This window comes from Balaenoptera musculus, chromosome X, assembly GCF_009873245.2.
Source record: "Balaenoptera musculus isolate JJ_BM4_2016_0621 chromosome X, mBalMus1.pri.v3, whole genome shotgun sequence".
NCBI classification, from domain to species: domain Eukaryota; kingdom Metazoa; phylum Chordata; class Mammalia; order Artiodactyla; family Balaenopteridae; genus Balaenoptera; species Balaenoptera musculus.
The window spans coordinates 5,957,648-5,974,368 of record NC_045806.1 but is presented as its reverse complement, the minus strand read 5'-3'; the positions used below and the strand labels follow the sequence as shown (position 1 = coordinate 5,974,368).

Below are 16,721 nucleotides of genomic sequence, written 5' to 3'. Positions count from 1 at the left end.
GTGGCTATTGGGGTATACGAGCCAATAGGACAGGGAACACTGTGTTTCAGCATGGGGGGAGCTGCAGCAGAGTTTGCATTTGCTGGGCGGCTGAAGACAGTCTTTGCTGGATTCTTTTATTGTTGAGGTTGGACCATTTTATCTACAAAGGGAACAAAAGAATTCTAACCAAGGTGTGCCATGACCAGAGCGTCTCACAGATCTAATCCTCTATTTTCTTTTAAACCCAATGACATTTACTAAATAAAATATTTTATTTCGAATAAGTCAGAATCCACTGTAATCTGCTTTCTACCTATTCACCCAGCCTCCTCTCCTGTTGTCTGCTCCAGCCCATTCATCCCATCTGCTATTCCCTGAGCTTACAGCGTTCAGGACTGTCTGGACCAATTCTACGCTCCTTCCAAGATTATAAACCCGGAGATTCCTTCAGAGCCCACTGTAAATCTCACCCTGTGTCTCACTCAGCTTTCCTCACTGGGGCACTCACAGTTGAGTTTAACCACTGGCTTCAGGATGTCCATGTTTTAGTTGCCGTCTTTGACTCCCAGTTTCTTAAGTAGAAAATGGGTAAATGAAACTTGTGTCGTATACGGGATGATTATGTGGGGCTGAATATGTCCAACACCAGAGCAAGTGCCTGCTATATAGTTGTGGCCAGTCATGTAATCATGATAATATTTATCGATAATAATCAGGTCAGGGCTTCCCTGGTGACGCAGTGGTTGAGAGTCTGCCTGCCAATGCGGGGGACACGGGTTTGAGCCCTGGTCTGGGAGGATCCCACATGCCGCGGAGCAACTGGGCCCGTGAGCCACAATTACTGACCCTGCGTGTCTGGAGCCCGTGCTCCGCAACAAGAGAGGCCGCGATAGTGAGAGGCCCGCGCACCGCGATGAAGAGTGACCCCTACTTGCCGCAACTAGAGGAAGCCCTCGCACAGAAACGAAGACCCAACACAGCCAAAAATAAATAAATTAATTAATTAGTTAAAAAAACAAAACAAAACAACGTACCGATGACTGAGCCGCACCCCGCAGCAATTAAATCTGAATGTCTACAGATAGGACCCAGTCCAGACACTATACATTAAAAAAAAAAAAAAAAAAAATCAGGTCAGTGGCATATTACCCCACTGGTAATATTTTTGTCAGCCTCTAATTGGGGGCAGGCCGCAGCTGCCACGCCTACTTTTGCAGGCCCAGTCACCTTTGCGTGGCCTTTGGTGGAGGCCACGTCTGTGAGAACCAGGAGCTGGTCCAGTTGCTAGTGTGAAACTTTGAAGCGCAGAGCAAACAGGAAGGCCGGTCTGCTGGACCGCACTCTAGTTGAGGAGCTAAGGCTTAGATCAAGGAAAACAGATCCTACAGCTGGTCCGAGGTCAAGGTTCCCAGAGCAAGGAGCAGGACCCTCTCACCTGACACGAGGAGGCAGAAGGTCCTCAGACCTGGTGAAGGAGGTTGTCAGGGTCTGGCCCTGACCTAGTCTCTTAGATTGGCGTCCATTCACTTCAGCCCTGAGTCTCTTTAGAAGGAACCTCACTGGTTCCCATCTCTGGGCTGTGAGCACAGAGCACTCAGGTTGGGGCCGGGATGTTCTCTGACAGACGTGGTCCTCGGAAGTCCCAGCAGGACCCAACCCCGCATGGACCAAAGACCCTTCTGGGAAAAGACAATGAGGGCGGACGTTCTCCAAAGCTGCCTGGACCCTGCTGTCCGCTTTCCTGTGATAATATACTCCTCAACGTTTGGCCCCTGCTTTTTGTTACAGTTGTCACCCTGTTTATGACCGACAGCTCAGTCTGCCTAACCCCGCTGTGAACTTTGAGTTTGTCACCAGGCCAAGGGCTTCTTTTCTGAAACACCAATTTGCCCATAATGCCCTCTTTCTTGCACCCTTTTTACTAACACGTCATTTCCAGTAATTAAACCATGTCCACTGTTTGTCCAGCTTTGGCCTCTGCCCAATCTAATTATTTCTCTGATGTCAACCCTGCCAAAGATCATACTTAACCTCAGCCCAGGCTGTTCATGTACTGCTCCAGCTTCAGCCCTTGTTTGTCGGACTGATGAACATTGATACGTAGAGAGAGATGAGGGCCCCCTGAGGATGTGTGGACCTTAAGAAGGGGATGAGTAGATTGATACCAGATTATCTAAATTGCAGGTATGTTCAGCAATTTTGGGGAGTTAAGACTGTAAAGGAGAAAGTTAGGGCCGTATGGTGCAGATATTTAATAGCTAAAGCCTTACTGTGGGACTGAGATCTATAGCCGAGTGATGTTTAGATAGGAGAGGAAAATTTCTAATCCTAAACAGTTGAGATCTACCCAGTGGTTTTGGGAATCCTGCATTATTAAGATACATTATTGTGAATGGAAGAGCAAATATCCATACAATGGAAGGTGACAACGAAAAAGAATGAAGTATTGACATATATGACAATATGGATGAAGCAAAAATACTATATCATTTAACATAATGTAAAACATTATGAAATGAAAGAAGCCAGACACAGAAGACTACATATTGTATGATTCCGTTTATAAGAAGTGTCCAGAGTAGGTAAATTTATAGAGAAAGAAAGTACGTTCGTGGTGGCCAGGACCTGGGTGGAAGGACTGCTGTTGTGTACTGCCTTCTATCAGGGGTGATGAGAAAGTTCAGAAATTAGTGGTGATGGTCGCACAGCCTTTCTTCTGAAAACCACTGAGTTATATGATTAACTTTTGTGTTTGTGAATTATGTATCAATAAACATGTAATAAGAGTATTTTTCAAAAGATATATTATTGGTTCAATGTTCTTTTAACTGCAAACAAAGGTGATACTATTCTATTCATACCGATGTTCTTAAAATTAAAAGTGTAGGCATTCATACATAGGAAATGGACTACTTTATCTCATACCCAACCTTGAACTTCAAAGAACAAGAGGCCACAGCATCTTAATTTTTGGGTGGCTGTTTCTGTTATCTGTTACAACCACCCCAGCCTAGAACAATCTGATGTAAATATCACAGTCCAACCATCACCAAAATTTTAGTCATGTGGAATGAAAAGTTTCAAGCAGAAATTCAAATACTAGGGATAATAAATCATAGTCCTACAAAACTATATTCAAAAAGATACACGCACCCCTATCTTCATAGCAGCACTATTTACAATAGCCAAGACCTGGAAGCAACCTAAGTGTCCATTGACAGATGAATGGATAAGGAAGATGTGGTACCTATATACAATGGAATACTACTCAGCCATAAAAAAGAAGGAAACAATGCCATTTGCAGCAACATGGATGGACCTAGAGATTATGATACTAAGTGAAGTTAGTCAAAGGCAAATACCACAGGATATCACTTATATGTAGAATGTAAAATGTGACACAAATGAACTTATCTACAACATAGAAACAGACTCACAGGCATAGAGAACACACTTGTCATTGCCAAGGGGGAGGGGGGTTGGGGACGGGAAGGATTGGGAGTTTGGGGTTAAGAGATGCAAACTATTGTATATAGAGAATGGATAAACAACAAGGGTCTTACTGTAGAGCACAGGGAACTATATTCAATACCCTGTGATAAACCATAATGGAAGAGAATATGAAAAAGAATGTATATATTTATATAACTGAAACACTTTGCTGGACAGCAGAAATTAACACAACATTGTAAATCAACTATACTTCAATAAAGTAAATTTTAATGAACAAATAAATCCTAGTCCTAGTATTTGGTACATGTTGAGTAACTGTCAAGCTGTGCGAAGCGGATTGTGTCTCACTTAGTTATCCCACTGACCTCATGCAGGAGATATTGTCCTTACGCTTTACAGACAGATACACTGAGGGACAGACATAGTAAGTCCCTTGTCCAGAGTCACACATCCCAGTGAAAGGGAAAGAGGAGGTTTTTCCCATGGGATTTGACTTCCAGGCTCAAACACTTATTACTGAATTGATTAAAATTGAAAGCCCCCAGGATGCCAACTTGTAAATTTACCACAGCTGCTTACTATGGAAGAACCGTCTAGCGGTCATTTTCCTGTTGGTCTGTATTCCGTTGCTCAGCGCGCCCGAGAGATGGCTCAGACACTTTTCCTTTTGAAACACCTTGAAATCTTCATTATTTTATATGTACTTGTTTCATAAAGTCAAGGGCAAAAAATGATTTCCTATTTTAGGAAGAGAGACGTATATCAGGGTGGCAAAATTGGTCTTTCATTAATGCAAGTATTTTAAAATTACATTAATACACACAGGTGTATGTAGATTTCAAATGGAAAATTATTTAATGAGTCAATATTTCTTTTTCTTTTTGCAGAACAACGGTTCCCTGGTTTGGTGCCAGAATCACAAGCAATGTTCTAAGGTACGTTCCCTACAACTGTATCAGTATTTTAAAAAACATTTCATTTTGTAACAACTGTACAGTCACAGGTCGTTGCCAAGCTAGTACAGAGAAATCACATGTACTCTTCACTCATTTCCCACCAGTGGTTACCCTTTACATATATGTAGAACAATATCACAAGCAGAAAATTGCCTTGGTACAAGGTATGTATATAGTTATATGAGATTTTATCACATGTATGGATTTAGTTAGTGTAGCCACCACTGCAATCAAGATACATGTGTCAACATTTCTGTATACTACCTTATTTCTCTCTTTATTCTCTAATTATTTCAATCAAAAGTATTTTTAAGGAGAAAACATCTTCTGATTGCACGAGAAGATTTAATGCATTCTACTTACACCTAAGTTGTTTTGTATGCGTTTATTGTGTTTGTGTGTGGGAATTGCTCGTTCACTAATCTGATTCTTTAACTAAGCAGTCTCTTTTCTATCTTTGAGTATTTCTTGTTGCACACACATGCTCCAAAGCTATCATTATACTCATTCATATGTTTCATAGCATAGATTTCTTACCTCAGTCTCCAAACATCACCATCTTTAAATATATTTATATGTGTATATAGAGAGTATATATGTACGTATATGCTTTAGCTCCAGTCTCAAAGTTGGTTTTACATTCAGATTATGTAAGTGAATAAAGTTTAAACTTGCTATAAATACTGCAGTACTTTGGGATTGTAATAGTGTTTGATGAGATTTCTTTCATGGTTACGAGTATTAGACCGAAAATTGAAGCATTCCTTTATTTTACAACCAAAATTTCGTCTGAGCAATACACAATAATATGAAACAGCATATTTATGAAGAACATTATTAGTTTGAAAGGTCTTTCAAATTATCTCAAAGTAAATGATTGTAGAATAATGTTCCTAAACCTAAAACTTCACTATAATGATACATTCTGACATTCATGCATGCGTTATGTCATTTAATCCGCATGAACGTTATTAAAAACAGAACAGAATTATTCTGTGAATGTGAAATAATTTGGTGAAAATAAACTTTGTTTAGTTCTGACTCTCTGGATCCTGGGCAGAAATGAAATGTCTGGTTTATGATCCTTTTACTCTTTTTATATAATATCATACATATTTGCTCTGATAAGGTATTTTCTGGTTATCTATTATATTAATTGTTCTTCAGTTGGTGTTCTGGGTAATTTGTTTATGTCATCACTGCAGGAGAGGATATATATATATGTGTGTGTGTGTGTGTGTATATATATATATATATATATATATATATGAATGTATGGCTATGAGGCTGACTAAATTTCATAAGTAGTGTTTTTGTCCAGTTTTGTTAGTTGGGTATTACTTGAATGATAATTTGTTGTATCAGTATTATTTCTCATAAGCACCTCTTTTCTCCTTATGCCATCAAGAAATTAATTTTTTTTTACACACTTGAAATTTGAATGGGACACGTTCATTTAAACCGCTTTTAAAATATCCTAATTAAAGAACATTGCAGCCCTAGGGAATACAGATTGTTAAACCATATTTTGTAATTGAATGATCAAGGCTGACATGAGAGACTGAACTTGACAAGAAAAGAAATCATTTCCTTTTGCCTGAAAGCAAGAATGAATCAATAAGTCATAGATAACTTCAACAGAAACTTTGGAATATAGTACAAAGCCAACATAAATTTAAGGGTTGTCTTTAGTCTGAATCCTTGGGGATGAATCTTACATGTTAATCAGAGTTCATCTCTTTTGGATATTATCACCATGGGATACATTTGCAGATAATTACAGTTTGCACTTCTTCTGAGATTCATGAAGCATTGTGTAGGCTTTTCCTTTGCTAATTTTTAGGTTAATGAGGTGAAGGGTGAGCGGTGGTAACTCCATTTTACACATGGGGAAATCCAGGCACATACATATTGGATAATGTCCTGGAATCACTCAGCAAATCAGTAGAGGTGAACTAAAGTTTGGAATGCCGTCTCCTAGGCTGTGTTGTGTAGAGACCAACAACTTGAAAAACCGTTTTGAGCAAATATTGGGACAGAAGAGTAAAAACACCTCACCAAATCAAGAAGTAATGCTGATGATACAATTTTTCTGAATATCTGTTAAAAGATAAAGTTTACGTCATATTTTATAGAAAGTACACACTTTCTAATTAGTTCCGGTTGTGTTTGCAAAGCCCGTCACCTTCAGGATCCCTCCAGAAGGTGAGTTCTTCTTCCCATCTAACTGCCTGCCTTGTCCAGTCTGCCATCATCTCTTGCCTGGACCAGTCCAGGAGCATCCTCTTGGGTCTCCCAGCTTCTACTCTGCCCACGTGGCTGCTGGAAAGGCCCTTTAAACATACAAGCTGAATCTTGCTGCTGTCTGCCTCACATCTTTCATATCTTCCTACCTCACTCAGTCTAAAACACCGGCCCTGTCTTGTCTGCCTGTGCTCTCTCTCCAGCTTTCTCCTCTGCTTTACCCCCATCAAGCCTGCTTTTCCCTCCACCAGAAGGCTCCTTCCGCAGTCACACAGCTCACCGCACCCCATTCATGTCTCAGCACAAATGCCACCTTCTCAGCCTTGCCCTCCCAGGTCACCTCCCACCCATTTACACACTTCCTCGGCCGTATTGTACCCACATGACATTATATAGTTATTCCTTTATCTCTGAGAGTCTGTCTCCTTCACCAGAAAGTAAGCTCCGAGGGGCATCGACTGAGTTCTCTTTGTTCATTGTGGTATTTTCAAGCCTAGAATGGTGTTTGGCACAGCGTAGTTGCTCACCAAATATTTGTGAATGAATCCATGAATGAAGTCCATAGGGAACATTTCCTTCCTCCCCCAAAGGACATCATTACTGTATTACCTTCAGGAAAAAGGTTATAATCCATTTTGTATCCATGTAACTTAGCATGATTATTTATTATTAATTAGGAAAATCTTCCTCCTATAATGAAGCCAGTACTGTGAAGTCAGGGGTCTTTAGCATCATTTAGCTCCTAGATGATGCAGAGCAGTGACTTACTGTCCTGCACGGTTTGAGGCCAGTGGTTCTCAAGCTGGAGCGATTCTGCTCCCAAGGGGGCATTTGGCAATGGCGGGAGACATTTTTGGTTGTCACTACTGGCATCTAGTGGGTGGAGGTCAGGAATGCTGACAAACTGCAGTGCACAGGACGCCCTCACAGTGAAGAAGCTCCAAGCTCAGCAGCGCCGAGGGAGGTGGAAAAACCCTGGTCTGTGCATTTTGTGGGTTATAAAGGAATTGAAGAACCACTCCTATTCTCAGCAGTTTTACTTTCTTATATGAAGGAGAATAGCATATAATTTATCGAGCATGTGGTATGCGCCAAGCACCTTTTCAGGGGCTCATTATATGTTAGGAATTCTAATGCTCATCATGTACCATTTCTTTTTTTAAATAAATTTATTTATTTATTTATTTATTTTTGGCTGTGTTGGGTCTTCGTTGCTGCGCGTGGGCTTTCTCTAGTTGCGGTGAGCGGGGGCTACTCTTCGTTGCGGTGCGTGGGCTTCTCATTGAGGTGGCTTCTCTTGTTGCGGAGCACGGGCTCTAGGCACGCGGGCTTCAGTAGTTGTGGCACGCGGGCTCAGTAGCTGTGGCTCGTGGGCTCTAGAGCGCAGGCTCAGTAGTTGTGGCACACGGGCTTAGTTGTTCCGCAACATGTGGGATCTTCCGGGACCAGGGCTCAAACCCATGTCCCCTGCATGGGCAGGTGGATTCTTAACCACTGCACCACCAGGGAAGTCCACATCATATACAATTTCTGTAAAAGGCCAGATAGTAAATATTTCCATCTTTGTAGCCCATAAAGTCTCTGTGGCAACTACTAATGTGGCCACAGTAGCATGAAATCAGTGATAGATAGTACCTAAACAAAGGACAGTGGCTGTGTTCCAATAAAGCTTTATGTTTGGACACTGGAATTTGAATTTCATGTAATGTTCATGTCATGAAATTTTATTACCTTTCCCAACCATTAAAAAATGTAAGAACCATTCTTTGCCCGCTGGCTGTACACAAACAAGTGCCAGGCTGGCTTTGCCCATTTGCCAGAGTTTGCCATTGCATTCACATATGCAAAAGCAGTCAAAAACAAAACAGTAAAGTTGCATTTGTCTCTCAATACAAAGACATATCTTGATGTATTCAAACTAAAAAATGGACAGTTTCTAGCCTCCTGTGTGGAACGTTGCTGGTCAGCTTGCGAGGATTTGTTGAATGAACGAAGGAATGGTAAACAACAGTAAGAAGACATCAAATCACAATTAACTTTTGAAAATTCAGCGTTAAAACGCGATTATTAGAGCCAGTAAAAATTGGGGAGCACTTCAAGATGGGCAGAAAGATGGCTGGAAGTCCCCTCTCTTGCACCCTTGCAGGTTATCTGCTTGTTCATCGTCTTGAGCTATTTTCTTACTCTGTAAATGTAGAAAGCTGATAATAATGCAGATGAATCTTGTCCATGGAAATGCAAATGGTTGTGTGCAGTGTATTGCAATTGATGCTTCCCCCATCAATAGACCATTTTGCATCTAGTTGTAAATCCATTCTAGCATTTGTTTTTGTGTGTGAATATATTTATATTTGTATTTCTTGGATTTCTCCTTTGAACCACATGTAACATATTACTGGTTCTTGCAGCATTTCACGAGTTAAATCTTTGACACTTGTTCATTTGATATTTGCATGCGAGTCATGCATTTACTTTATAAAATAAGCATCCTTTGCCCTTACGCTGCTCAGTTACCTTTCTAAACATTGTAACTAAGAATGGCATTCTTGTTGACACCCACCCCTGTCTGGGGAGCAGGTGTGCTCGTCCTTCTCCTTTTGGGTGTTATAACTCACTCACTTGACTTTTGTTTCCCATTTGGTTGTGAGGATTTGAGTTGAAAAGCAGTAATTTAGGGCTCAATCTTGGTGCGGTGGCATGTTGCTTTGATCTCGGTGGGAGTTTGGTTCTTATAAGGGCTATAACTCCAGATTCTTAGTGATTTTCCAGGTTTATTCAGAGCCAAATTTAGAGGTGAGGAAGATTGGTTTTGCTTGTATGAACATCTGGACAGTTTCATTTGACATCTGTGAAATTTATTGGATAAAGGTCAAACCCCAGAAACATGACTGAATGTGACTGTTGAAGGTTTTTGTGTTGTGTTAGATGCTTTCTATGATTTATGTGGTAATGACTGTAAATCCATAGAGCCCCAGGAAAATACATCTTAAGGAGGAAAATGAAAACTCAGGCACCCATGGAAACGCACTATGTCCAAACACCCAAAGAACCAAAGTTGAACAGTTTATTTTTTGTAATATTCTAGTATACAACAGTTTGAAATTTCAGTTGTTTTATATCCTTTAAAACATTTAAAGCCTATTGTACTACTTACTGATATTCATACAGTTTTCCCTGACTTTGTGTAATCAACTTCAAGGACAAAGTTGATGTATATTGAGCATCTCTTGTCCAACATATTGATATCTTTTGGGAGGTACCAATTATTTCATAGGCAAAGCCACCATTGACATTGATTGTCAAGAGAAGTTGTAGGTTTGTGCCACTGGAGGAGTAGAAAACTTCTCCAGTGTTATAATTAATTCCCTTTATTTTGGATACCAATGTTATTATTTCCATAAGTAATGATCATGATATTATTTCTAAGTAAATGGGATGTGATAATCTAGGAAGAGAAGAGAAATATTCTATTTCCTTAAACCAGTGGAATTAAAATGTGTATGGAATGCATATGAAAAATTGTGAGGTGTGTGAAAGTTTAGCTAGTGTTCTTTTGAAATACCAGTCTGTACATGCAATACTGTACTAGCATGATGAGTAAAAATTGTCAAATGCACATTTGTTAGACTATCCTATAACATCATGCCAGTAAATGGCATAATTTTAAGTACCCCAAAGACCATGATGTGCTTTTGTGCTTACCAAGAGATGAAGTCTCTCCTCCAGGAGACCTGAGCTCTTGGATTTCCTGGTCTCCGTGCAGCTGAAAAATCACATCGTCAGCAACCTTGAGTTAGGGGTCCATGTGTAGCTACATTCTCAAGTACTCCATCCAGTGTCACTGTAGGGGAACATTCAAGTCGGTATCGTCTCTGAGGTGAAGGCAGAAATGGAGAGAAAAGAAAGAACAAAGTGAGAGAATGTGGAACAACAGATAAAAACAAAAAGAACTTACAAATGGGGGAGCTAAATGAACACCTAGTTTCAAAACTTCATTTCTGAAGTGGTAAGTGCTGAGGTTTGTGAGAACCAGCGAAGGCTCCCAGCAGGGTCCCTGCTAGGGCTCAGGCAGGTGGATCGGTGAGTTGATGATTTTAACAATGAGAGATTTGCCATCTGTCACCGCCTCCTGGAATGCAAGCTCACAGCTCTAATTGGAGCCTTCAGCACGGAAGGCAGCCTGAACTGGTGTCACTGATTTGCTTTCCCTCACACTGTCATTCTTATGGTAAGTGTTTTCTGCCCTCACGCTGGGAACTTTTATCAAACATATTAGTGTGCTTTGGGGCGATCATTAGCCATCAGTAGCTGGAACATTCCAGGGTTTTTTTAGCCTGGAAACTAGCCTGTGTGTTGCAATAACTTGCAAAACTTGGCCAGGCTCATAGCACAATCAATATTTAAGGAAAAGAACAGGTTCTTATTTGGATTTAAATCCAACATGTGACATGTTAATAGCCCAACGTGTTTCTGATTTTCCATATCGGTTTTTACGGATGTGAAAGATTTCCACCTGCTGTAAACTTCAAAGACGTGTGGAGGGGAAAAAACACCTCTGTGTAAGTCTTTATCCTCACCCCTTCCTCAGCTCTTCCTATTAATTTCTCCTTCCATCTGATGAAAGAAGATGCAAACGAAATCTCTTATTTGGTTCATGACTGAGGAAGGGTTCCTGAAAGCTGGCTTTAGAGAGGGAATGCATTTTGAACATATGAAACACATCTACGTCAGGATGCGTCACATGGTGATTATGGTCTGACAGACGTTTTGAAGTTGTAATGTATTCATCAGAAGGCACACAGAGGAGCCTGGATGAGCTCCGATTGCTTGAAGATGTTGGGTTTGAGCTGGCAACTGGCAAAGAGCACCAGTGTTGATTGAAGGATGGGAATGGTTATGTTTTAGAAAGAAGACAGACCTGGACTTCAATAAGCCGGGGAGGGCAGAATCTGTGGGCACTGAATACGTCATTGTGCTGAGTTGCCCTGCCTTCTCCAAGGAGAAGTAGTCTCCACTGAGGTGAAAACTCTCACTTGAATTTAGGGGGGGGTCAGCATTTGCTTTTCTATGTTCAGGATTGTGACCCCATCCTGTAGGTAATCCTTGACATGAGGGTCAAGTTGTTCTACCTAATCATACACAGGAATTCCTCTTAGAAGCCTAATATGTGTTGGTACATGGTCTGTCTTGGAAACATTATTGCTCTATGTTTGTAAAAGAGCAGTTGTTATAGGGAAATAAATCTAGGTATTAATTTCAACTCTGTTTTTACTAGCTGACACTCTCTTTACTAGGAGATGCTCTTGTGTCTAATTTGCCTAAAGAAGGAATATAGGCTAATTATTTGAAAAATTAATTTTCCTTTCTCAAGATTTCTCACTTTTTATCTATTTGATGTGGAAGAACTTCCTTCATCCTATACATAATCACATTCAATTACCTTAGTATATTTGTTTTCTAATATTCGGGGTCATAGGACTTTCTGGAAGGTTCATCGCTCAAAGCATGATGTTCTTTGGGTGATGTTGTTACTGAACCAAACTTGGGTCTGATCGCCTGTGCAGTAAACCCAATCTACTGACCCTGGGTTGTGGTGAAGGAAAGTGTAGTGTTGATTGCAAGGCCAAGAAAGGAGTATGGGCAGCTCGTGCTCAAAAGACCCAAACTCCCTAATGGCTTTCAGGGAAACGTGTTTAATGACTCGGTGAGGAGAAGGGTTGCAGGTGCATGATCAGCTTGTGGACATAATTTTGATTGGTTGGTGGTGAGGTAACCTGGTGGTATTTTGGGAGTCAACGTCATCAACCTTCTGGTTCCAGCTGGTCTGGGGTCAACATGCTTGTGGTCAATATGCTTGTGGTCAACATGAAGTTAACTTCTTCCACCTGGTGGGGGTTTCAGTATCTCCAAAACAGCCCAAGGACATGGCTCAGAATATTATCTATAGCCCTTGAGAAGGAAACAAACGTCCTTGATTTTGTTTAATGGCTAAACTATTATTATTTTGTCTTGCTTGACTGTTTTCCTTTGTTTCTGCATTTTTCACTTCTCAGATTAAATTTGTTCTTTGGAACTCAGGGAAAGCCTAGGAGGCTAAAGTTTTTCTACAAACAAGAGGAATGCAGAGGACGTGGGGGGATGGTCTGTCCTGGGAAGGTCCCATAGGGTGCTGCTTGGTTATAATATGAAGTGTGTGTGTGTGTGTGTGTGTGTGTATGTATGTTTAATGGCTAAGCTGGGCATTTGTTCTAAACTCTTTTTCAGCCTAAAATTACCGTGGTTATAATATGAAGTGTGTGTGTGTGTGTGTGTGTGTGTGTGTGTGTGTATGTATGTTTAATGGCTAAGCTGGGCATTTGTTCTAAACTCTTTTTCAGCCTAAAATTACCGTAGCTGTGCATGGGATCTACCAGTGAGTTTGTACCTTTTGTTTTCTTCTGGCTTGGAAGAGAAAATTTTTCCTAAGGAGGATCTTTATCAAGTACTCCCTTCATCTTCTTTGATGAGTGTCTAGGCAGAGTTAGGATGACGTTTTTATTCAAACAGTCATCCTCGTTAGGATCTGTAATTTTTGCTGTGGATGTCAGAGCTAACAGCAGTTCTGCTGGCTGTGAAATGACAGTGACGTATCAGCAAGCCGCTGCTCTCCTGGTACTTGCCAAGAACTAGAATATCAAACCTTTTGTATCCTTGCAGTACCAAAAGGCACCAGAGAGAAACAATATTTATACATGCCTGATAGATATATAGTTTCCAGATGCTGTACAATCCATGCCTCCATTACAGGACTAACTATGTTCTTTCACAATCTCAAAATTGTCCTTTAACAAATGACATTTACTGAATCCTATGTTGCTGCAATGCAGCACGTGTAATATTCTCAGAAACTGTCTCACAAACCCAGTCACCGAGGCCACTCTGAGGAACTTGCCAAGGACATCGGTCTGTTATTCCATGCCATCTTTAGGAGAAAACTTGGGAAAGCATTCATTGTGTTCACTTTATCAGTACTAATTATGCGTCCCTTAGAAACTGGTAGATATTTTAGCCTGTGGACACTGTGTTTTCCCCTTAGAACTGACTATCAGAAAGCTGAATGGTAAATAAAATCACCTACTTTAACAAGGTTACTGAAATTTATCCCATGTATATGGGAACTAGCTTTATCCCTGACTCCAGTTTTTATTTTCCTTTATCTTGTTTTTATCACACACACGTAAGATTTGTTTTCTAGCTGTATCCTATGGATCTTTGTAAATTGTCTTGAATCCTTTTAGGAGTGAGAAAGGCAATAGATAAATCCATAAATCCCTAAAATTACAAATAACTGGAGAAATGCCCCATTGTGTCTGCACTTGCCTGGTGCGTTGTTTAGTTTCCTGAACCATTTTATCCACAGTTTCATGGTTCACTGAGGTGAGATGACAAGACATCTATATTCCTAGCAGAGCTCTTTCAGCTGGTGCTGACGACTAGGGCTTCACTCCTTGGAAAGGAGTGAAGGTGGCCACTTGTCAGTTAGGTAATGGCTGTGACTGGGCAAACGAAAGAAGAAAATGCAGTTTAAGTTGTGAAACCAGGGGGTGCGTATGGACGTGTTCTGAGGGGGAATGAGGTAAGTGGAACAAAGGTGAAAAGCTTTTGTTTGTGAGCGCCTTTTCGAGCCAAAGGGGTTTGGCCCTGTCTTCACAGATCTTAAGTCATAAATAGCAGAGGTCAAAGAATAGTCTTTAAAACCACACAATAAAGAAAGAACTTCTCTCAACTGGGTCTTTTCAGAGCAGAGCTACCAGTGTGGGTGAGTTCATTTTCCATTCGCATGGGGGAGGCAATGACTTAAAATGTGCACTTTGTAAAGATGGCTCTCCTCCCTCCCTCCCTCCCTTTCCCTTTTCTTTCTCTTTACTTACTTTTTCTCTCTCTCTCTCCCTTCCTCCCTCCCTCCCTCCCTTCCTTTTTTCTTTCCTTCTTTTCTTCTTTCTCTCTATTATAGTATCTATTAGAGTAGCAAATGTTGATGTCTATGAAGAACCGTCCCAGTCTGCCTTAGGTTATGGGAATTCCTCTTGAAAATTTTAGGCACAGAATAATAGATGTGGATGAACTGGGCATTTCACCTTCTTTAGCTACAGCAGAAATCCCACTCAAGCTACAGCGTGTGCATCTCCATGTGCTTTTCCTTACGTCAGTAGCTCAGTTCACATAGATGTTGATGTATTTTCGTGTTGGAAGACAGGTCGCGGTAAGGCGGAGCTGAAGGGGAGACGTGTGCTGGTGGTTAGAAAACTGGGATCACATGGCATTGCCTTATTAAACACCGGGCGTTTTAAGTAATTACGAGGGACTGATTCTGCGTCAAATTCCACATAGGGAATGAGAACCGTGGAAGCTGCCTGGGCCAGGACGGGCCTTGCGCTCTGCAAGCAGAGGTCACTAGGTGTTCGGCCGCCTGCAGATGTGGCCGGTTCAGCCTTTCGTGGACGTTTCTCACGTGCCTTGATGGCAGCTTTGTGGAGAGGCGCCGGGGAGCTGCCCGCTCTTCCTCCGGACGGGATGCGGCTCTTCCGGAGTCCGCCTGCTGATGAAGGTGGGGCTCTGGAGGGCTGCGCGCCTCCCGGTTCTCACAGCTGCAAGGTTGAACTTGGGCGGCTGCAGATGAATGAGCCGCCTTTCCCAAGAGAAGCTGCATAATGGCTTCGGGACTATTAAGCTGTGAAGATTCATGCTCTGGCGTTTGCGAGTGTGTGTTCAGCATCTTTTCCTTGGGGAGCGAGGGGGGGCATGTGCGTTTTTGGCTTTTTACATCCAACTGTATGCACATTTTCCCTTTTTGTATGAGGAAATAATGCCTGCACTAAGGGTAAACCCTCCCCTCCTCCTAAATCCTTCCACAAAAAGATACTTATTAAGGCTGGCATTCTGAAGAACTAAATGCTTCTTTAACTTTGCTTTATCTGCTTCAATGAGCACAGTGTACCGAGTCCGGGGAATTCACATTATGGCCGCGAGCCGCCCTCCCTATTCTCTGGGGCTCTTTGGGCACAGAAATAATCCCTTCCTAGAAGCTTTTGAGAAAGGAGCTGAACTATGCGGGCTAATCAACTGTAAATCTTGGCCATCCCCAAAGTATTGCGTGAAGTTGCATCGAAAAGTGTTCCGATCACCAGGAAGCGTAATTTCAAGACCTGGGGCAAATTTGCAGCAAACATGTTGATCTGCTGTGTTTTAAAACGCTGGAATGCTGCTCCTTCTCTGCTCCATCCTCTGCTTTTGTTGTTTGCATCCTGTGTGTGTTTATTTCGTTTCTTTGTCATTTGGAGACAAAAAGACAATGAGACTCCTTAGAACTTTTGTTTTCCAACTGGTAATGGAGAATATTATAAGGAGAAGTGAACTCTGATGGAATGTTGAATTACAAACACTCGGAGGCTTTTCTATGTGACTTCTAAATCATTTTCTGCTCAGTCAGGGGACAGTATTGGGGAGGAAAAAATAACCTAGGTTGGGAGAGTCATGTCTCCAGGCCGCTGTGAGCCACCGTGCTGGAATCCCCCATGTTATCACAGTAGCTGTCGTTCTGCTGAGAGGTTGTGTCTTGCTCAGGACGAAGGCAAAGCTAGGTTGCTTGCATTCTCCTTGGACCTCTAAGATAGTATCAACAATGCATTTATAGTAGCATAAATCAAGCCTTAAGACACTTAATGTATAGAGGTGAAGGCTGTCTTTCTGAATCACCAAAATCTAGTGGAAATGGGACAGTCGCATTTGCTCTCTGATATTTGGAAGGCAGAATGAGAACTTCATTTTTGGCCAATGAAATGTCACTTCTTTACTTGCCTCATTCTTCCTGATATTCCTCCATCTATACGTGCACAAACCACTGCCATTATTTCTATCCTGAGATGTGGATTCAGCTCCATACTGATCATTTCTGATTTATGGTCCTTTAAAAACCCTTTAAGTTGCTGTGTCCTCACTGAGACACATTTCTTCTGCCCTTTGCATGAGAGGTGGTGAGCGTCATGTGGAGAGTCTGGTCTTTGGGTTCCAGGGCTGAGGGTGTGACTTACAAGCTCTGTGACCTGG

At 41.5% G+C, this 16,721-nt stretch overlaps 1 protein-coding gene across 1 annotated transcript in view; it reads left to right on the top strand.

Moving 5' to 3' along the window:
• ANOS1 (anosmin 1) overlaps positions 1 to 16,721 on the top strand; it is a 196,353-nt gene that overhangs the window by 33,503 nt on the left and 146,129 nt on the right. The window contains exon 2 of the mRNA XM_036839203.1: positions 4,323 to 4,370. Coding sequence (XP_036695098.1) covers positions 4,323 to 4,370 — 48 coding nt within the window. The remainder of the gene's footprint in view (positions 1 to 4,322; positions 4,371 to 16,721) is intronic.